The 21,250-nt window shown below is 43.0% G+C and overlaps 2 protein-coding genes across 4 annotated transcripts in view; one reads left to right on the top strand and one right to left on the bottom strand.

Annotated features, from left to right (window-relative positions):
* Window positions 1–76: 76 nt before the first annotated feature.
* ATG4A (autophagy related 4A cysteine peptidase) lies at window positions 77–10,575 on the top strand. 3 transcript variants are annotated; one of them, XM_068152053.1, is made up of 13 exons: window positions 77–194; window positions 1,679–1,789; window positions 2,927–2,998; window positions 3,333–3,431; window positions 4,357–4,458; window positions 4,975–5,047; window positions 6,065–6,144; window positions 6,946–7,133; window positions 7,243–7,321; window positions 8,294–8,439; window positions 8,957–9,013; window positions 10,096–10,207; window positions 10,490–10,575. In XM_068152053.1, the coding sequence occupies exons 1-13, from the start codon at window positions 185–187 to the stop codon at window positions 10,552–10,554; spliced, it is 1,194 nt and encodes a 397-aa protein (XP_068008154.1). In that variant the 5' UTR covers window positions 77–184; the 3' UTR covers window positions 10,555–10,575. The 3 variants fall into 3 exon arrangements, with proteins under 3 accessions (XP_068008154.1, XP_068008155.1, XP_068008156.1); XM_068152054.1 differs by lacking the exon at window positions 77–194 and adding an exon at window positions 246–268; XM_068152055.1 differs by lacking the exon at window positions 77–194 and adding an exon at window positions 642–663.
* COL4A6 (collagen type IV alpha 6 chain) overlaps window positions 10,455–21,250 on the bottom strand; it is a 130,146-nt gene continuing 119,350 nt past the window's right edge. The window contains exons 36-45 of the mRNA XM_068152046.1: window positions 20,757–20,828; window positions 19,642–19,767; window positions 19,167–19,283; window positions 18,590–18,751; window positions 17,586–17,684; window positions 17,168–17,314; window positions 16,683–16,799; window positions 15,749–15,940; window positions 15,234–15,520; window positions 10,455–14,599 (exon numbers count right to left, since the gene is read on the bottom strand). Coding sequence (XP_068008147.1) covers window positions 14,339–14,599; window positions 15,234–15,520; window positions 15,749–15,940; window positions 16,683–16,799; window positions 17,168–17,314; window positions 17,586–17,684; window positions 18,590–18,751; window positions 19,167–19,283; window positions 19,642–19,767; window positions 20,757–20,828 — 1,580 coding nt within the window. The 3' untranslated portion in view covers window positions 10,455–14,338. The remainder of the gene's footprint in view (window positions 14,600–15,233; window positions 15,521–15,748; window positions 15,941–16,682; window positions 16,800–17,167; window positions 17,315–17,585; window positions 17,685–18,589; window positions 18,752–19,166; window positions 19,284–19,641; window positions 19,768–20,756; window positions 20,829–21,250) is intronic.

The following is a 21,250-nucleotide window of genomic DNA, read 5'->3' as shown; positions in this document are numbered from 1 at the left end:
TCACGCCTACGGGCCTACTCACCCGGCCCCAAGGGCGCGGGGACTGACGGAATTTGTAGTCCTGTGGGAGAAGGGGCTGTGCGTTGAGGTAGGTTGGTGGGACCACAGCTCCCAGCGTGCTCCGTGCCGCCGCCGTGTTGTGCCTCCGTGTCGGGGCGAGGAGGAGGATGGTGACAGCGGGAGGATGGAGTCAGGTGAGGGGCGGCGGCGTGAGGCCGCGGAGGGGCAGCGGGGCGAGCAGGGCGGCAGTTGGCAGAGCAGGGCGGCGGTGAGAGGCCAAGCTGGCGGCCTGTCCGCCTCAGGGGCTGGCGGCGGGAGGTTGCTGAGGGCTGAGGTGCCGCGAGGGGGGCGCGAGCGGTCCTTTCCGTCGTGGGGGGGTTTCTGAGCAGGGGAGGCCTGAGCTGCTGCCGCCGGTGCCAGCCCGCGGGAGGCTATTGCGGCTCCCTACGGGGAGCGGCCAGCCCTCAGCGGTGCGAGGATTCGGTCTTTGCGGGAGAGAGACAAGGAGAACCGGTAGCTCTGTGCTGGATGGTCTGAGATGTCATTTGGCAGTGGGGGTGGGAGAGAGAGGCGGCTGAGAAGGGGGGAGCTGATTCTCTCCTGTTGGATTTCGAGGAGCCAGAGTGTTTTAAGTCTTTGGACTCGAAAGAGACTGTTTGTCCCGTAAGTGCAATGAGGGCTGAGTGCTCTGACGGAGAGCACAGAGCGCAGTGTTAAGAGGACTGCTGCTTTTTTTTCTAAAGTTGAAAGGAAGGTTTATGTATCTTCAGTGCTTGGGTGCTCGAACCAGAGGGCACTTCTGAGGGCTATAATGTCTATTTTTGTATTACATGGTAGGGTTGGGGTTTTGTTGATTTGTTTTGATTTTGTTTTTTCCTGGTTTTGTTTGTTTTTGAATCTGTGTTTACATGCTGACTGTTCTTCACACTGTATATATGTGCACTTACTTGAAGAGTAAAGTATAATTGTGCTTGCTTTCACTTTCAGCTTCTGATTTTTTAGCAGTGTATTCCTTAAGGTTGTTAACTAAGATAAATCTTACATTAATTTTTAAACTTGAAGGCCTCTTTTGCTCTTCAGAAATACTCTGCTTTAACGATTGAATTGTCTTCTTTTACTAGTATTAATCATGATTTGTTATTTTGCACTGCTCTAGCATTAAATAATAGCATCACTGTTTTTATTTTATTTTCCTCCCCCCGAAGTGTTTCAAATCTCCAGTAAGGAAAGTAAAGCCCAGCCTTGCTAACGCTTTTCACATGCTTCCCATTAAGCACAGGGCCATAATCACTCTCAGTGGCAGTGTTTATACACGGAAGATCAAGCATGGGCACATATGCCATGATGCTTAAAATGCTTTTTCCTTTAATAATTTCTTTGTACCAAATTCTACTGTCACTGCAGTCATCCTGAAGGACTGCTGCTGTCTTCAGTCTGCTTATTATCAAGGTGTCAGCCATATTCTTTTGGTACTCTCAAAATAAAACCTAGCCAAGACATTGAATATTTCATTGTCATAACAGCTTGTTAAAGTGAAAGACCAAATGCAGCGGCACCACTGTTCAGAAGACCCAGAGACTGCAAAGGCTAGCTGCAGCTAGTTCAGTCTGAGAACTCAGAGCCCTGCATAAAAGAACAAAGAGAGAAAATGGAATTTAAATTGTGTGTTGCTGTTCAGTTTTATCTAGGTATGAAAACCAGATCACCATCCTGTCAGACTACTTAGAAGAATTTCCAGAAACTGATGAGCCAGTGTGGATTCTAGGAAGGCAACACCACCTAAACACAGGTATCTTTAGAATGAACATTGGCTGTAAAATCTGTAGAGCATTCATAGATTCACAGGCAGCAGCAGGTCCTTATGCTATCTCAGTGTCTCAGGAGTGGAGTTTATTTTTCTCTGTCAGCAAGAAACCAACTCTAAGCAGCTGTATTCACCCCAGAATGAAACTGGAAGTTTCCCAATGTACTTTCTACTGTAGTTCATGCATAGGGATGGTACTTGTAGCAAAGGCTAGTCAGGTATGAGGCTGGTCACTCCTCAGCATCAAATGCCTCAGAAACAAGTAAATAAATAATTTTCCCTCAAGGGAATGCTGTCTGCAACCTGTTATTTGCAACTGAAATGGTATTTTGAAAGGAGAATAGTAAGTAATAAAATTAGTCTGAGGCTCATACTATATTTTGGTGAAAATTAATATATGACCTAGAAGTCCTAGCAGACTAGTGTATTTATATATCACAAAAAAATAGGTTTCAGAAATAAGTTTTGCTCCCTGGGGAGAAAACAAAGGAATTATCCTGTTGTGTGTCAGAGGTGCTGGCCATCAGTGCAGGCAGTGTTCAGGACAGCCAAGGCTGCCACATACAGCCTGGGTCAGCTGCAAGATCCCTTGAAAAGGCCACTCAGTCTGAACCAGATCTCAAAGAAAATGGACCAAATACTTTTAGGAATTCTTCAGAGCCTTTGGGAGGATTCTGTAAGCCCATGTGTGGTGTTGGGTTTTTTTCCCCCCTTTTTGTGTTTGTTTTGTTTTAAAATCTTTAATTAAATTTGTTGTTAACCTTTTCTTAGGATTACTTTGTATTGGGTTTGAAGGTAATTCCATGTTGGTTCTGTGTATCAATTCTTCACCTTCTTCCCTTGCTGTACCAGTTCTTTCCTGAGGACAGAGTTCTCCATAGTTGTTTCATTTAAGCTGGGCATAGTCATTCTAAATGCTTTGTAAAACTTCATTGGCTAATAATGATTTCATCCTTAATAAGTTCACTTTAATTAGGTTTCTGTGTTCAAGAAGCTAAAAGTGTTGAGAGTCATATATGTAAAAGCTAACAGAAGCCTTCTATGCACTCTCTATATAGACTGTACAAGGAAAATGAGAAATTGGCTGTTTTGGTAATTTCTTTCCTCTTATCAACATTTCAGACAAATCAAAGTTGTTGTTGGATGTAAGTGCTCGTCTCTGGTTTACGTATAGAAGAAAGTTCTCACCTATTGGTAAGTTTGCAGCAGTGCAGTTGCCTTGTTATAAATCAGATGGCAGGATTAGTGATGTCATCATGGGCTGAAAAGTGATCTTTTCAGCATTACAACATTTTGAGCTTCATTGTAACAAAATATTAAAGCTATCAAGCCCCATGTTTACTTGTACCTGCATATAATCAGGTCTTCCTGCAGAGCAAGCAGTAAAGTCAGAGCGGCAGCACGGAAAGCAAAGGTTTTGTTCAGTGCCTTTAGCCATGACAGCTGCTAAAGATTTTAGCTCTGAAGTTCCTCTGTGGTGCGGCACTTATTTAAAGTCCATGTGGGCTGTAATGGATGTTTTTAACAGGAGGCACTGGCCCTTCATCTGATGCGGGCTGGGGATGTATGTTGCGGTGTGGGCAGATGATGCTGGCACAAGCACTGATCTGCAGGCACTTAGGAAGAGGTAAGTACTGTTGTTGAGTGAACTTCTGTGTTGTTTGGAGACTTTAACTTTTGTTGTTGTTTTCCATAAAAGGACAAACTACATTTATTAATGAAACTTTCTTTGATGTCCTGATAGACATTGCTAGTGAATTAATCTTGTTTGATGGGGCAAAATCATGCCAGCCTTAAGCAGAGAAAGAGAGGGAGAACAAACAGGGAATCCATCCCATTGTTTTTATTCTATAAATCTTTTTGAGGAATATCCAAGTAGAGGCCAAGGAAAAGCCTGCCATCATGAGTCTGAGTTCTTACCCTTCTCTGCATTGCTCACATAGCCACCAAACATTGGTACACCAGTGACTGTGTGAATAGTGACATAGTGATACACACCGTACAAAGTACTTCACAGATGACTCACCTGTCACCAGCCTGAGGTGCACAGCCCCACAGCAGAACCCATTAGTGCAAGTTCTTAAGCCTGTATCAACACCTCACATCCCAGGGTCATGGGTAAGTGTCACAGGTCTGGTCTGTGCATAGCTGCTAATGAGTTAAATTACTAGGGTTGGGTCTGTCATCTTCCCACTACTGCATAGTGGTTTCTATGGGTTTATCCACTTGAATAACTGAATCCACAGAAGGATTTATCCCCTTGAGTAAGTGAATCCACAGAATAGAGGGGCAAAGATGTAACTGAAAGTGTAGGCAAACAAACAAATTACCTGATCAAAACTAGAATATGAACACAATCTAGCTTGTGTTAATAAAGGGACAGCTTGATAATAAATGACAAGCTGTGACTTCTAGGAACTATAACCAGAATGTAAATATTAGAGATGAACTGTATGTTAGACTTTTAACTTGTTGTATGGCTCTCCATCACCTAGAAGTTTGATGGGGATGATGAAAGCATTTTTTAATCTGTGTGACTTCTTTCCTGCAAGACTGGCAATGGGAAAAACACAAAAAACAACCAGAAGAGTATCACAGAATCTTACGGTGCTTTCTAGATAGAAAGGATTGCTGTTATTCCATCCACCAAATGGGTAAGAGTACACAGCAGCTTCTTTTTCCCAACTGAAGTTCCTACTGTGTTGAAACGTCCTAATTTGAAATATGTTAATTCAATATTTAAAAAGGGTGACTGTGAAGAGAATGTGTATGTTTATATATAAACAAAAATGCAGGCAGATGGGTACAATAATGCAGAAAGAGTGTTCACTGAGACCTAAGTAAATCTTTATGCTAGAACCTAGCTCTTGATAAAGTATGTAAGCCTCTTGTACCAGGGTTGATAGTACTAAAATAGACAGTCACAAAGCTTATTGCTGTAATTTGTAATACAGGACACAAATATTGGTAATTCTCATCAGAGTTTAGAAGGAATTAGCAATCATTAAGGTTCAAAAAGAGCATAGCTTGAGAAATTAATTGTTGTTAAATACAGTTTGCAATTGCTCATGAATCTATGAGGAAATATTAGTAGGTCATGCTGTTTAACATATGTTGTGACCAAGCTCTCTTTTTCTTCTCTGTGTGTTTGTTTTACCTCACAAAAACAGCGCAGATGGGAGTTGGAGAGGGGAAGTCGATTGGAGAATGGTTTGGACCAAATACAGTTGCTCAAGTATTGAAGTAAGTCAAATTCCACTGCTTGTTCTACCTGTACTCCCCTGGGACAGCTGAGCTGAGAGACCAGGAGAAGGCCCAAGACACAGTTTTAAAGGCTGATCTCCTGCTCTCTAAGGATCAGGAATGTACGTGCCGTGTGTTTGCCAGTTCAGTGCAGACCATGGTGCTGTAGCTCTGTTGGCAGGTACTGAGTTTGGGCAAGTTCTAAATTGTGATGTACCACGGAAGACCTGGAAGCAGGTCTCTCCTGCCATGCTGTCCATATGCCCTAATCAGTAAGCATCAGAGATACATGTTCCTTTGCACAACGTGTTACAACTTTGACAGGCCAGGAGTGCCACCATGAGATTAGAGTGGTGGTATGAAATATCAGTGTGAAGCCACTCATGCTAGGGTGCGAAATGCGCTGGGATTCCTCAGAATGGTGAGCTGCACTTCTGCCTGCAGGTTACTGTGTAACACATGGGCAGCTCCTCCTAGTCTAGAAACATGAAAGGGTTGACTTTGCTGTGTTCCTAGGCTTCTATATCCTAGCTTCCAGCTCTTTTCTCTTACAAATTCTCCTTGGCTTAGTGCGCACATACAGGTTTTTCTGGCTTATTTTAGACAGCTGACTCTGCTTGTGCAGCTTAAGAGTGTAGCTCCCTGCCCCAGAGTTTTGGATTTCACACAACTTGTGTGCTGGAATGCCTCCCTCCTAACTTTTGGGTGCTGAAAACCTTCAGCTGATCAAGCTTTTAACACCCTGAGTCCACTGTCCACATGTGCACAGAAATAGTTCCAGTGAATTTAGTAGCACTTAAGTAAAAAGTGATCTGCAGAACAGGAATTTTTTCCTTCTATAAGCAATACCAGGCACAAGAGGCAGGATCTCACTGTGGAGACTATTAAATGCAATAAAAAGTAATGAACTTAATTATGTGGTTCAGCTGTTACTATTGTTGCATTTGGCAAATGAATGAAAAGCTACCCATATAGTCCTAATGAGTTTATATTAATTACTACCTGATTTTTTTCTAGGAAGCTGGCTTTATTTGATGAATGGAATTCATTAGCAGTTTATGTGTCTATGGACAATACAGTGGTCATTGAAGACATCAGTAAGTGAAATATAGTTCTCTGGTTACAGATTTTGATTTGACTCTACTCCCCTGACTGTATCTAAATATGAACAAAATATTTTTGGGCCATCCCTGCTTGATCCCAGAGTAACAAAAGGAGTAAAGGAAACAAATTCCATTTTTGGGTGTCCCAAACTGAAGCTATCACAGAATGATGTCAGCCATTTTGGTGGCCAGCTTTCACACCATGAAGTTTGGGAGAGGATGGAGTTTGGTCTGTGCCATCTAAACTCCTACCCAAAACCAGAATGAAGTTGCAGTTTGTAGACATACCAAGAATTTGGGTTAATACGGAGTTTGCCAAAGAGATGTGCATTTGTCAGGTGAAGAAAAACTTGGGGCAGATCCCAGAGAAACACACAGCCAGTTGCCAGAAAGGTGAATTTACAAGCAGTATTTAGACACAGCCTGTTTCTTTTTACTTTCGTCCCTACTTCACATCCCTGGAAGTGAAGAGTTCCCTTAAGAGTTTCTAATGCTGTCAGCTCTGCCATCTTATTTCCTAGGCAAAGCTTGACAGTATTAATAATGATGGGTAGTAAATATAGCTTCAGTCTTTAATTGCCATCCCCCAGTCATTTATCTCATGTCTTACTAACGTGCCAGCACATAGTCTGTCTGATACAATGACTACAGTTCTGATTTCCATGCCCAGGTTCCTGTGTTTTAGAATAGGAGCTCTATCAAGATGTCTGGCAAAGTAGTTTGATTCATGCCTGAGAGGAAGATATGCTCTGTGCTTCTTTGTGCTTTCATCGGTTCCTGTTTTTATTGCCACAGAGAAAATGTGCTGGTCCCCTCCCCAGAGCAGCAGCACAGCCCACAGCAGTGCACATATGCACAGAGGTGCTCTGGGCCGAAATAAGAACGCAGCAGGATTCTGCACAGGCTGGAAGCCCCTCTTGCTTATCATACCTCTAAGGCTGGGGATAAATCACATCAACCCGGTGTACATCGACGCGTTTAAAGTAAGGGGGTCCTCAGTGCATGGCCTGTTACTGTGAGATAAGTTCAAGTGTCTGCTATATCAATAAACAAATCAACTTCAGTTTCTTTTTTCTCCCTTTGAACTCCTAGGAATGCTTTAAGATGCCACAGTCTTTGGGAGCATTAGGAGGGAAACCAAATAATGCCTATTATTTCATAGGATTTTTAGGTAAGTTACAAATTATTCCAAATATGAGTATGAACTAGAGAAGAGGGGTGAGGGTTTTATAGAAAGGGAGATAATAAACAGTTTAAGCATGAGAACAGAGTAGGAAGGACAAAATGAAGAAACACACCTCAAAATCCTGTTGGAACAGTACGATATCAAACTTCCAGGAAAGGAAAAGTATCAGCAAAGCTTGAAATAATAATAATACATAATAATAATACTTGAATAATACTTAAAAATAAGTAATGATGCAAGCATGAAAACATGCTGGGAAAAGTTGGTACTTGACAAATATCAGATGTTACTACTGCTAAAATACTGATTTATGTATTTGTTTTCTTCTAACCACTAGCCATTAATACTTCCTACTGAAAGGTGTCTTGGTTTATTTTCCCACTTCACAGCTTTCTTAATTATCTCATATCGCAAAGTTTTACATCTAGCAGTATCTTTTGTACCTCCTTCCATGTCTCCCTTTGTAAATAAAAGCAACAGTTAATACTAGATTCAGTCTTCAGATTCTCACCCCAGTTTAATCCACTGTTTTACGGATATTTTGCCCTTCCTTTTCTAAAACTTGAGCTGTTTAATCAGATGACTTTGTTCCATTTCCCAGTGAATGCCTAATGGGATTACAGATTGCATTTGTGGGCATCCTGTACCTTCTGATCTGTGGAATGTTAGGGATTACAGTTAGATCTTTTAAAAATGCACTGTACCTCCTGTAGAAAAAAAGAAAGTTTGAGACAAAGGTAGAACAAGCCAACCAAAATCTACAGTAGTAAGTCACAACAAAGATTGTACTAAATACCCTGTAGGAAGTGATCGTGTCCAACTTTCCCATTCTCCTACAGACTCATTCAGTAGGAAATCCACTTATGGATGGTGATAATAATCTGTTAGGAGTCTGGATTGAGTAAGAGCTTGTGAAAGTCATTTGCTGTTATCAACATATGGATTTTATCTGTACAGGCAATGAGCTGATCTATTTGGACCCTCACACCACTCAGAGTTTTGTAGATTCAGAAGAAAATGGCACAGTTGATGACCAGAGCTTCCACTGCCAGCAAGCCCCACACCGAATGAAGATCATGAATTTGGACCCTTCAGTAGCTCTAGTAGGTGTCAGGCATCCAAGATGTGTGTACTTTGTTTTGGAACAATATCCCTGTGTACTGAGAAGGGCAGGAATGCATTTCTTGGGCAGAAGTAAGATCACAGGGTAGGTGTCTAAGATATAAACTGCAACACATGGTAGTTTATATATTAACTGCATAGGATCTGTTAGTTTCAGGTCAGGCAGGGAGTGGACTGTTTGTGTCCCAGGGAGTCAGTTAATTTTCTTTCTGAGCAGCATTTACAATTCCAAGTATTTTGAAGGGTCAAAGGGAGGAATTGCAGCAGGTCTCTGTGTTTGATTTCATCAATACTATCTATTTGCAGTCACTCTGGACAAGTTACTTAACTTAATATCATGATTTGGAAGTCTTTGAAATGAAATTACTTGTAGAAGTCATCCACAAGCCGCAAGAATACTGCGGTAGTTGAAGAAATTAAATCTGATCCCACACCAGTCTCTTTGGTTGGGTTGTGGGGCATTGTCACATACTACTGTGCTCTTTGTTTTTTCTTTAGGGCTTCTTTTGCAAAGAAGAATGTGATTTTGATAACTGGTGTAGTCTTGTACAGAAGGTAATACTACCATCTTTATTTGCTGAGTAGGAAATATTGTATACTTTTTTTTTTGATGGAAATTCTCCTTTCTCTGAACACAAATTAGAGCAGGATGCATAAATGTGTCAGGGTAAGCCAATACTGCTCAACTGCTGATGGGAGCTTCTGCAGTGTGTTGACAATCATGAACCCTGCCACTTGAAAAAACAGGGTAAATGTATACTCTTGAGTGTTTTTTCTAGCACTACAATGTTTCAGCATGCCTGAGACTGAAGTATTTACTGAGGAAATAAAGTAAGATTCAACTGCCATGTTGTAGCAATTTATTTGCTTCCCCATCCTTTTCTATTGTTTGGCACCATGTATCATTGAGTGTTCCAATTATGAGTTAGGCCCTGGTACTACCGTTGTGCTGAATCCCTCCAGCTCCTGAACTGCAGAGGACATGTAACAGCTGCTTGCTGCCACAGGGAAAGGGCTGCAGGACATTTCTGCCTGCAGTTAAGGAACAGAGCTATGAATGTGAAGTAACATTCATCAACCTCTAAAGGCATTTATTTAAAAGGTTAAGGAAAGAAGTCTGTAAATAATTGAAGTGCAGAACATGATGTAGCTCACCTGATTAAGAGGAGTGGGATTTGGCTTGTTTCTCCTGATCAAAACCTGCCCTTTGAAACATGTTGGGTATTTTGGAGATGATAGGTCTGTCTGTTGTTCCCATTGATCAACAAGAAAGCTCAAAAGCAGAGATGTCCATGGATATAATTTTTTTTCAAAGGCAGAAAATTCGGTGTTTGTGGAGTCTGTTTCATACATGTATGTATATCAAAGCTCTTTGTAACACACTGATCACCTGCAGGACTGTTCAAGAGATCTGTGTTCCCTGTGTGTTCCTAACTGGGAAAGTGTTACAGAGGTCTGGGAAGCTGAGATTCGTAACATCAAGTACTAGAAAGAATAGAACTGTATGTCTGCATAACAGAAACCTTTGCTTTTTGATAGACATATATAATGAACAATGTTATTAATTAAGCAGACTTTTTCTTGTGTTTGAAGGTTCTCTTGAGGCATCTTTTAAAATGAAAGTATTTTGTCCTCAGGAGATTCTAAAGCAACAGAGTCTTCGGATGTTCGAGCTAGTCCAGAAGCATCCACCGCACTGGCCTCCTTTCATACCTCCAGCAAAGCCAGAAGTGACAACCACAGGAGCAGGTGGGTACCCAATGAAGGTGCTGTTGTGCAGCAAACAGGTGGAATGATGAGTCTCTCCTAAGTGCCAAGCAATGATTAAATGCCTTTTCCTTACAGAGTATCAGGCAGTTATCCCAGCAGGCAGTTGCCAGTGCAAATATAGATCTATTGTAATCTCACAAAATACTTTGAAGGACACATTCTGGGAAAATAGGTTTGGGTGAGGTTTTTTTGTTTGTTTTGTAGGTAAACAAAATCAGGCATGTCATTAGATTCTAAAAGGTTTATTTGTTTTACTTGCAGAACTCATTGAATCTACTGACAAGCTATTTGAATTGGAAGAAGAATTTGAAATCCTGAGTGTATGAAGGAAGCTGTGGTGACCCTACAGAGTATTGAACATATTGCTAATATTATTGCATTGACTTAAATCAAACAGCCATGTTAGCCCCAAAGTGCCTGAAATTACAGATAGCAGAGCACAAAAACCTGGTAGCACCCAGAACTCCAACAGTGACAGTTCCTTCTGTCACAGAGCTTTGGCAGTAAAAGATCTTGTAAGACCCTTAAAGGGAAACTCTTCCTAATGTCTGTCTCTCCTGAAGACAAATGGACCTTTAAGATTAAGGCAAAAATAAGTCTGGCAGTGGGCTGTGTGTTTGGAGAAAGGGATGACACAAAATGGATATTTCTTGCTCTCATAAAATGCAATAGTTAGTTCTTACAGAAAACTGTCTTCAGTTACAGAGGGTGTTTACTTCTGTTCCCTCCTGTGGGCTGCAGCGTAGAAAAAAATACATTGTCTTGTTTAAAAGATCGACTGGATCAGAAGAAAATTGTTTCCTTGTTAAATATTTTAACATGTATTTGGGCAACCACACTTTATTACAAAAATGTTTCTGTAAAAGGAACTATGTCTAATGTATACATTTTGCAATAGCCTTCCTGTTCCTGGGAAACCTCAAGGGGAACGGGAGACTCGAATAGTCAATAGAGATCACAACCACTGTTCTAGGTATGATGTATTTCACCTTGACCTTAACATTCAGATCATTTAAACTTAGGCTGACTTTTCTTTTGGAGCTAAAATGAGTCAGAGGTGGTATAACTGTACCTTATTTATTTAAAAACAGATTTACACAAGTTTCTCTGTTATGGCACTTTATCTGTGCACCTAATAAATTTCTTAAGCTTTTCATAGGTTGTATGCTGCTATACTTCATTAATTTGTTTGTGTGAACTAAATGTAAACCAGGTTATCTTAAAACATAATATATAGGCATATGCAAATGACTTATTGTTGGGTTTTCTGACTTGTTGCCTTTTGAAGCCTGTTTTGGTAAAAGTGCCTTAATTCTACAGGTTTAGCAGGACAGCCTGTGTGGTTCTGTTCCTAAGGCAGAGCATCGCTCTAGCAGCATTAAGAAAACCAGCAGAATAATTCAAGGCAGTGACCTTTTAATCCATGATGAGTTCCTTTTGACTATCAGACAGTTCCCACTGTGGTCGTTTTGTCGTGACAGTGTACTGGACACAAATCACAGAGTTTCATCTTCACCAATAAATGACAACATCAAGAAACACTGAATGCTGTCTCCTCTCACTTGCACTTCTTGATCAGGGCCAGTGCGATTTCCAGTAAGATAGGTGACCAGATCATATTTCGTCTTCTTTGCCTTCAGTTTGAAAACTATACCCTTAGAAAAAACACCTTTTTCTCCCCCTCTCCATGGATTAGCTGCATTTTAAAACCAAGCATTACTTCTTCATTAATAGATGAACTCAGTGTTTGTGTAACAGCAGTTGTAGCCCTCTACTCCCCACAGGTGAAAATAAAGATGAAGCCCTTGCTCTGAAATGCTCAGTCTTGAACAGTAACTGCTTAAGAAACCCCAAGCACCTAAGTTAAAAATTATTAAATCAAGCAGTGAAGTGCAGTACATTTATTTCCCACATAGCTCTCAGCTGTTACGTGAACACTCCTCAGAGAGGAGGTCTGGGACCTCTTGACGTATACTTGGTAGGGGTAAATCCATGTGTGAAAAGGGGGCTGATGATTGTAATGTCCAGCTAGACATTCCAGCCTCGGAGAGTAGGGCTTGTGTGAGAGAAGGCTGTGCTTGTTGAACGTGAGAGAAGTGTGGACACTTAGAGCAGTGGAACCAGGTTATTGCAGTAAGCAGTTTGCAGACAGTAGTGCTTAAAATACACAAGGCTCTGATCCAGGGAAAAGAAAATTGCATTTGCCTGTGTCCACGCTCACAAATAAACCCAAGTCCCTGTGGATGTGATACCTGCTTGACACCTCTTTCTATAGCATTGTGGGAGCACAGGAGCTGAAAAATCCCATTGAAGTTTGCCAGTTACTTGCACAAATTTTCCAAAGGCAGAGAGCTCTGCTGTGTGCACACAGTGTTTTAAAGCTGCATTTGCATAACCCAGGATGGAAATAAAACAGGATCTGTTTGTGCTAGGACAGCTAAGCAGCAGATTGGTTATTCTGCATAGAAGGATGCCCACTCACAGGAGGGTTAAAATGCTTTACAGGTGTTTGCAAAGTACATGCAAAGCAGCTGTAGGTCTTTCACAATTAGGAATGACTTAAAGGAAAGACTAGATTGTTCATTACAAATGCCCTGCTCATCTCCAGTGTGGTTCAGCTGCAGAACGTTCAGAGCGCTCTGACCGTGATTTAGGAAGACAATACATTATGCATGTAAATAACTATTAAAGGTAACAATAACTGCTTAAAAGTAAGGGTGTGGCTGGATAGAGCTAGAGCCCTAGAATCTAGTAATGAAATTATACTGTGTAATAGTGCCTCCATCTTGCATTAGTCATAGTTTTCCAAATGATTCTGTCTTAAGGATTTTCAAAGCAAGGTGATGGTGTATTTGCAAAGTACTTCTTAGAAATTACCTTGAATGTCATTATACAAGGATTTCATTCACTTCACTCTAGAGAGGTTGCTAAGAATTAGTTTAGCCCAGCTAAATAAATGTATTATCTGTATATTAGCATACCCTCTTCATGGCTTTCCCTCAAAATATACAAGGATAATACAAGCAGTGGCATTTCTCTTTAATTATGCCCTGAAGGAAACTGTGACTAGTTACAGTGCATACACTAGAAATACATTTAATTTTTTAACTAGAAAGAAAGCTCAGAAGAAGAAGGACACAGTGCATCGTGCCTGTTGAAGTAAAAACTGTACATCCCCTACATGCTTACTCCTGTGCTGTCATGAGCTTGCACACTAGTAAAAGCCTCCACTTCTCAAACACACACAGCTTGAACAGCTACAAAATGAGTGTGCCAAGGCTACCTCAGAAAGGAAATTTACAGTCATAGCACTGAAGTGTTTCTGGTCGCTGGACATCATTTGGCTGCAGAAGATAAGTGCAGACCTTGAAGCAGACATTTTACCTGCAATATATTTCAGTAGAAAGCTATAAAAAAATGCCAGAGGTGTTTTGCATTCACCTTCACATCAAAAATTGCATTTTTCACTGGGCTAGCTCTTGAAAGTCAACCACAAATGAGAGTTTGGATCAGAACTGACTACCTGTCACTGGAGGAAATAACATCCCATCTGTTTAATAAGCAAAGCAAAATAAGCAAAGTTTTCCTAAGTCAGTCTGTTATCAACCAGCAATGGTTAGTGGTTCTAAGTCACCTACAAATACTGACAAATGTTAGCTAGCCCTGTATATCATAGCAGAGTGAGTCTTCATTCCCTTAGTCTAAACCAAACACTGCTTGCAAAGACACTAGTAGAGCATAATTTTTAATGAGTCTCTTGATGACTGGCATGTGCCTTGGACAGAGGAGTGGTGTAATGTGAGACATCAGTTACTCTTTGGTCTGGATAAGGACCTCACAGAGACTTTATGAGGTAGCCATAAATGAGGGAAAGAACCCCACTGAAGTCAGAGCATAGCACCATGTTCCATCAAAAAGAGGTTTCAGAGCACCAGTCTTTCCCCCCTCTGTGTGCAGTCAATCTCCTGGACTTGACGCTCTATTTTTGTAGAATTCTGGCCGCCTTGATTCACCCATCAACCACACACCAAACCAGTCTATGGATTTATCCTTCTTCACATAAGCAATGTCCAGTCTTAGGTAACAACGGCTGTTACTGCATTTTGAATACTACAAGTTCTTCATGCACACTTGGCAGCGGCTGACCCTCGTCCGGAGCTGCCCTGCTTTCAGGGTTTCTGAGGGAGGAGCACTGACAAACTGCTGTGACTGTTCCACGGTGGTCAGCCAGAAGCTGTATTTGTTTGCAAAGTAGTGGCACGTTCCCCGAGCACCGTTGCACTCGATGAATGGAGTAGCACGGAAATCCTCCAGGCAGGAACCAGGGGAGACAAGGGACTGACCTCCACCTTCGGCACCAGCTGCAGTATGCTGGAAAGACGGCAGTTTAAGTGAGTTCAGAGGAACAGAATGGGAGATCAGCAGGGGAGTTCCTGAGTTCCATTGTTAAAAGGAAGTGACCAAAATGACACCTCAGTTATGTCTGTCTGTCTTTTGGAGACAGGGCTAGAGGTGAAGAAGCAATGGGATATACTTAGGATGGATATTCAGCCCTGGTGTAACGGAAAGCCAGCTTTTCACTTGCAAGCTGGGAAAATCTAGACCCAATGCTGACTACATCTTTTTTTAACAGTCTTACACTAATGGGCTCCTAGGAGAGTGCAGTGGAAAAGGTTCTACTCTTTCCACTGAAAGAGGGGATCAAGGCAATGCTGTAGCTTAATTAACGTCCTCATATTTAAAGGTTTGAAGAACAACAAGTATCTGTGGCAACACAGAATTACAGTGTCCCTGTTACCACTGACTTTGAACAGCACAGGTGAGGTGGGCTCCAGCTAAATGGGAACAAACTCAGCTTATGACAGGCCAGCTGACAGAAACACATGAGGGCAAGAAGCTACAGGGCTCTAGTTTTCTGTAAGCACCTCACAGAACACAGTCTCAGCCACCTAAGCAAAGAGGAGATAAAGAAATGCTGAAAGCTGTCCTAGCAGTAGTAGCTTACCATGAGGAAGGAGTATCCTATCCATAGGCTGCGCCAGCCAAGGGGACACTGTGGGATGGTGATGTCCTGGCTGTGCACAGCCACAGCCTGGGAAGGTGCTTCACACACGGAGCAGCGACTGATGTACTGTGGGATCTGAACACTGTCCACTGGCATCATGGGGATGGGCGCAGTGGTGGAGAGCCAGTAGGACTTGTCATTTCGGCTGGCATAGTAGCACACCTCATTGATGTTGCAGTAAATGAAAGGCATGGTGCTGAAGCGAGGCAGACATGAGCCAGCAAAACCTGGAAACATTGAAGATGTGGTCATGCCAAGGATTTGCCAAATGCTCCAACTCACACCTGACAGGAGTGGTGGAGGATGGCACAAGTGACACTGCTCCTAGCACACATTCTGGCCAAGGAGACCTCTGCCACCTCTGCTACAACCGCCTGCAGTACCAATGGGGATTGCTCATTTGCAACAGGATTTGGCCTCCATTGTTTATGTCTGAGAGGACTCTGTCAACTCACCGAGATCCTGGTTGTGTGACTTTTCCTGTCCCTCCACATACAGTAAGCTGTAGCCCTCCCACAGCTTGTTCATTCCTATGGGACAGGGTGGGATCTGCTCTGACTGACTGTGCTTCACTAAAGTGTATCCAACGCCCACACTGCGCCCAGGCATTCCCGGCAAACCCAGCGAGCCCGGCTTTCCAGCAGCACCTAGAAGACAGAAGAGGAGTCACTATTACTGATAGGCAGTGTGGCCATCAGCTGGCTCTAGAGCTGATTTTGGCAATGCTGTCATTCTGTTTATGTGACTCTTGTTCAACAAGGAGCCCAAGTTTGGGTGGTTGTTGAGTAACTGGAATAACTATGAATAACAAGGTTTAGCAGTTCCAAAAGCAGCAGTTTCACAGTAGCACCCACCCATGCCCTACCTTATTTCATTTTACTTCTTCCTCCACCAACTGTGGTGCCAATGGGTTAGAACCTATCTGATAGTACAATACTGAGGATATCAGAGCACCAGCTGAAACTGCTTACATTCATTTTTGCCATAGTGCTTTTCACAGTGATGCTCCTTTGACACAGAAAGGCCAAAAGTTGTAAAAAAATCTGTGGCAAAATCCAAATCTTCTCTCTCCCTACTACCCAACCTTCACAGCTCTGCTCACTGTGAATAACATTTCACCCTTTTAGATCTTCAAGACATCTCCCACATCCACAAAGCATTAAAACCAGAAGATGTTCAGAATTTTACTTCAGGAAACGACACTAGTGACAAACAATATGTGACATTGTCTTCTTTGCTTCATTGCAGATACAAGACACAAGATTATGTACATCCCCTGCTCTTCCTAAGGTATTTGGCTATTGAGGAAGGTCTCTGTAGAACCTGTTGTCAAACAGAATTCTACTGATTACTTCTTTCTGATCTGTGCTTCCCAAAGCATAAAATTACCTTCAAATCCCTGTGGTCCCGGGGCACCCAAAGGTCCTGGATCGCCAACTGTGCCAGGTGTTCCAGGTAAGCCATCATGTCCTTTCAAACCAGATCTTCCTGGCAGACCTTTTGTGCCTGACATGAAATACAATCATTACTATCACTGTTTTGTCATGTCAATGCCTTCACTCCTGCAGTCATATTCCAGAAGAGGAATACGTTGCCAGCAGCCATGCTGTGAGATCACCCTTCTACAGTTGTGGTTATAAACTAACCCCCTACAGGGGTTCCACATGATCTGCTTGCATCCACACCATACAATGGCTGTGGAAGTCTCTGAAGTCTTCCCATCTCTGTCTCACAAGATATATTCTAATAATCATAACAAACTACGGTATTTTGCTGGGTTTCCTGGGTATTAGAAAAAACCTTCCTAATGCATTTGAGAAAGTAGTGTTGGTCTTCCAGAAGGCCAGCATTTCAGTGAGCTGAGTGTGTTTTACCTGGTTTTCCAGCTGGGCCCTGCAATCCAGGATCTCCATCAAAGCCAGGGACACCATCAATTCCTGGCAGACCAGGCAAGCCTGGAGGAGCTGTGACTTCTTCTGGCTGTGGGGTTATACCTGGAGCCCCCTGCCGGCCAGGGAGACCTGCACGTGGTGCAAATGATAGTGTAAGTACCCCACGAAAAATGCAGAGCTGTGATCGCAATACCAACACAAAGAAGTGCTAAATCCAGACTGCCTCGGTACACCAGCACTGGGTGTCTTTGTAAAGAGTGGCATGTCAATCTCCCTCTAATCCATTTCCATCTCTAAGAAACCACAAGTCCCCCCATTAAGCACACTAAGAAACCTCTGAAATCTTCCCCAGCCCAAACCATGTGCAATAAATCAAGTACAGCTTTTCAAATTCACTCACCTCGACGACCCATTTCACCTTTCAGCCCAGGGTAACCAGGATCTCCTGGAGGCCCATCTTTACCTGGCATCCCCATAAGGCCAGGCTCCCCTCTTATACCTGCAAAGATACACGGCTACAGATCTCAGGGGCTAAGCACAGGGGCACTGACAAACACACTGATGGCAGCAGTTCAGCTTAGAGCTGGAGGAGACAATGACCTTTAAGGAACTCTGTGCATTTTGATATCCAGAACTGCTGCAGAGCCTCAAGAATTTTCACTGCTACATGATTCAGTTTTACTGAGAATTACTTCTTTGGGTAACCTTGGAGTAGTGTTTGGGGAGTACACATCTTCTCTATTTGGAATCCATGTCTATGCACAGCACAGAGGGATGGGGATCTGCCAGCCTACAAAGACAGCAGACAGTTCTTCATCTGGCAGTGCGTCTCCATCTTTTCCTGGCTTTTCAGCTGTGTGGCTTCTCTGAAACCTTGACACTAGAATTCTTGGCTTACAGCTACCCTCAGGTCTCCTTTGGCAGAGACCAAAGACAGAGCAACATGCTTCCTGCCTTTGCCCAGGACTCTAACTCCTACAAGCCTCTTGGCCCTGTGGAGACCTAAATCTACCACACTATGCCTCCAAGCATACAGGATAGGTGGAATGTAACAGCATCTCCAGTCTTTGCCTACATAGTACATGCAAGTGGGTAATTAGCTGGCAAGCACAGCATCACTGCATGTGGACATTTAGGTTGGACTTGATGATCTCTGAGGTCTTTGCCAACCTTGTTGATTCTGTGACATCATCTACTCAGGAAAACCAGAAAAAGAATTAAAAAGTCATCACAGACTGAAAAGCACCAGGAGCTGGAATGGGAGACCTAGGCAACAACATTAGCTGTGCTGGCACCTGAATGAGGATTCATTTCAAAGCAGTCACATAACCACACACCAGCCATTTCCTACTGTCACAATGACAGCTGCCAGACCACAGCTGGATCCTTTCAAACCAAGGCTACCTTTGAGTCCAGATGCTCCAGGAAGTCCAACTGGACCAGTGCGTCCCATGTCACCCTTAATGCCTTGCAAGCCAAGAACACCAGGGAAGCCTGGACTGCCTGTGTCACCTTGGTCAGAAGCTGGGCCGGGGGGCCCTCGTGGTCCTGAAGGACCTGGAAGACCTAGAGACAAAATGGGTGATTAGTACCATCTGCTCCTGAGGCAAAGTATATATTGGTGCTGTCTCCTAAGCATGCTTTTCTAGAGGGTGTCTGTATTTCAGTGTGTGACCTATGTTTCAAGCCTTTGGACCCACCATCTAAAATAGTGCCCAAATTCAGACATACCGGACTTAAGAACCTACCCTAGTGCCCATGTCTGTCTTCTGTACTGCAAGAGGTTTTAATAATAGGCTAGTTCAACAGCAGGAACGGAAAACAGACCTTCCCATCCTCAATCCCTGACCTAAATCTCAAGTTAAATCAAGTTACACTACTCATCCAAGTCCTTTGCTCTCAGAACTCTTCAAAGGAAGCCCATAAAGAAACAGAAATCTCCTTAGCTAATCCACTCTTCTTAAGAGGCCTCTCTTCATACCTGAACTCCCATCAGTTCCTGGATGGCCAGCATCCCCAGGTCTACCACGTATATCAGAGGGAAGAGAAACTCCAGGTGTTCCTGGCATTCCAGGCAGTCCCACAGGACCAGGGGGACCTAGAATAAGCAATACAAAGTAAGAGAGTACACTGTACTGCCCAAGTTCTTCAATTAATCTTTACAGTCATACACAGAAGTAGTGGCTGAGCAGCACTTATATTGATGAGAACAAAAAGACATCTCACTATGTGAGGGGAAAAATTACATCTTGTGCTGTTTAGGACAGGTATAGACAACTGTAAGAGATGTGTAATCAGCTATTTCTCAGATAGCCACATCACAGATTTAACATTCACCTGTCAACTCCTAACCACCTCTGCGGCTTCAGGAGTTCTCTGGTAATTCTGCTGACCCTGCAACCCATTAACCTGAGCTGCAATACATCCTGCTGGGCTTCCAGAACATCAATATTTACCCACATCTCCTGCTGAGCCTTTTGGTCCAGGGAATCCTAGAGCTCCTCTACCCAAGCCTGGAGAACCTTCTTCACCCTTTGGACCTGGAAGACCTGCAGGGCCTTGCAGTCCAGCTTCACTCAGACCTAATTAAACATGGTTAACAATGAGAGCTTATTCAAACTACCTAAGAGCAGTTAAATGATTACACAAACTGAGTTGCAACAAAAAATTATCCATTTACAGCTCTTTCTGCTGCTTTCAGTAGAGCAACAGGAAGAGATGTGGTGCCTCATAAGCCACTCTGGTTGTGCAGAGTGAATCTGAACAGTCTGTAGGATGCTAAGAGAGAAGCGCATGGCTGTTCTGGTCTTGCTACAAGCTCTTGCACAGGGACATGAACAGAGCACTCCTGTGGCAGGATCTGCCAGCCAGCCTGTATGCTGTGTCCCTCAAGAGAGACAGACTCAACTCAAGTGTGGGGTCTTTAAATAATCCAGTGGGTACTCATCAGGACTGATTCTCCATTTTCACGCATACAATGTCTTGACACAAACTTCAAGTGCTGCTTTACAAGGTGATTGTAACTGAACAAGTCTGTTTGGAAAGGCCTTTCTCCACTTCTTTAAATTTAGTAAAACACAGTTTGCAGAACAGAACAAACATCTATTTCATACAGTTGGAAATATGAGAGAATCCAGAATCTAATCAAAGAAACCAGCTTCTGATTTTACTGATGCCCCTACTGGGCTCCATATAACAGAGAGCTACAGAAAGCCCTAAGTAAAGAAATATGTCATTGCTAAGCCAGCTCAAAGCAAGCATTTGATGCTGCCCTGCTAAAATCAAACATGCATTAGAAATGGAAGAGTTTTACGATTTCCAGCAGTGACACAGTCCTTCAGGAATTCAAGGACTACCATCACCAGAGAAGCCTTTTCACTCCACAAGCTGCATCCTTTTCTTAATGGCATGAAAGAAGAATTTGTCCATGCACATTCAGTAACCTGAGGCTTCTCTTGGAGTTAGAACTCAACCCAGAGCTGAGCGAAATAGGCGAATGCTGTAGGGAACACTGCTGTCCTGATGGACCATTGTATGCATTTCCTATGACACTTCTACACATTTCCTTTACCTGGTGTTCCAGGAGACCCTTTTGTGCCTGGCAGGCCATTCAGACCGTTCAAACCTGGAAATCCGTAAAACCCTAAAGAGACATTGGGAACACATAAGCAAGTGGTGATCCAAATAATCTGGTTAGGTGGAAATGCATAAGATGCTTCACGGAGACTACAACATGTACAAGCAACCCAGCACACTGAGAGCAACACAGTAGGTGAAGTCTTCCTTCATGTGGGCCTCCTTCATGGAAACTCTCCCCACTGCTCTCACTGATTTTGCCCTCAGTGAACGCCCATCAGTGATCCAAATCAAGCAAGATCCTCTCCCTTTCCAACCACTCCTCTGCTCATTCCCAGCAGCTGGTGCCTGCACTAACATTGCCAAGAAAAAAGCGCATTTCCCACACACAGCTGGCCCACACAGAAGAGTGCTGCCTGCCTGCTGTGCTAGACTTGGCCGGAACACTGGCTTTCTGACCCAAAGTTTCCCACCATGTGCAGGCTCCAG

This window comes from Melanerpes formicivorus, unplaced genomic scaffold (assembly GCF_026170545.1).
Source record: "Melanerpes formicivorus ecotype bairdi unplaced genomic scaffold, bMelFor1.0.p_v2 SCAF_22, whole genome shotgun sequence".
NCBI classification, from domain to species: Eukaryota; Metazoa; Chordata; class Aves; order Piciformes; family Picidae; genus Melanerpes; species Melanerpes formicivorus.
The sequence above is the reverse complement of the archived record's forward strand: the minus strand, read 5'-3'. Positions and strand labels throughout refer to the sequence as shown.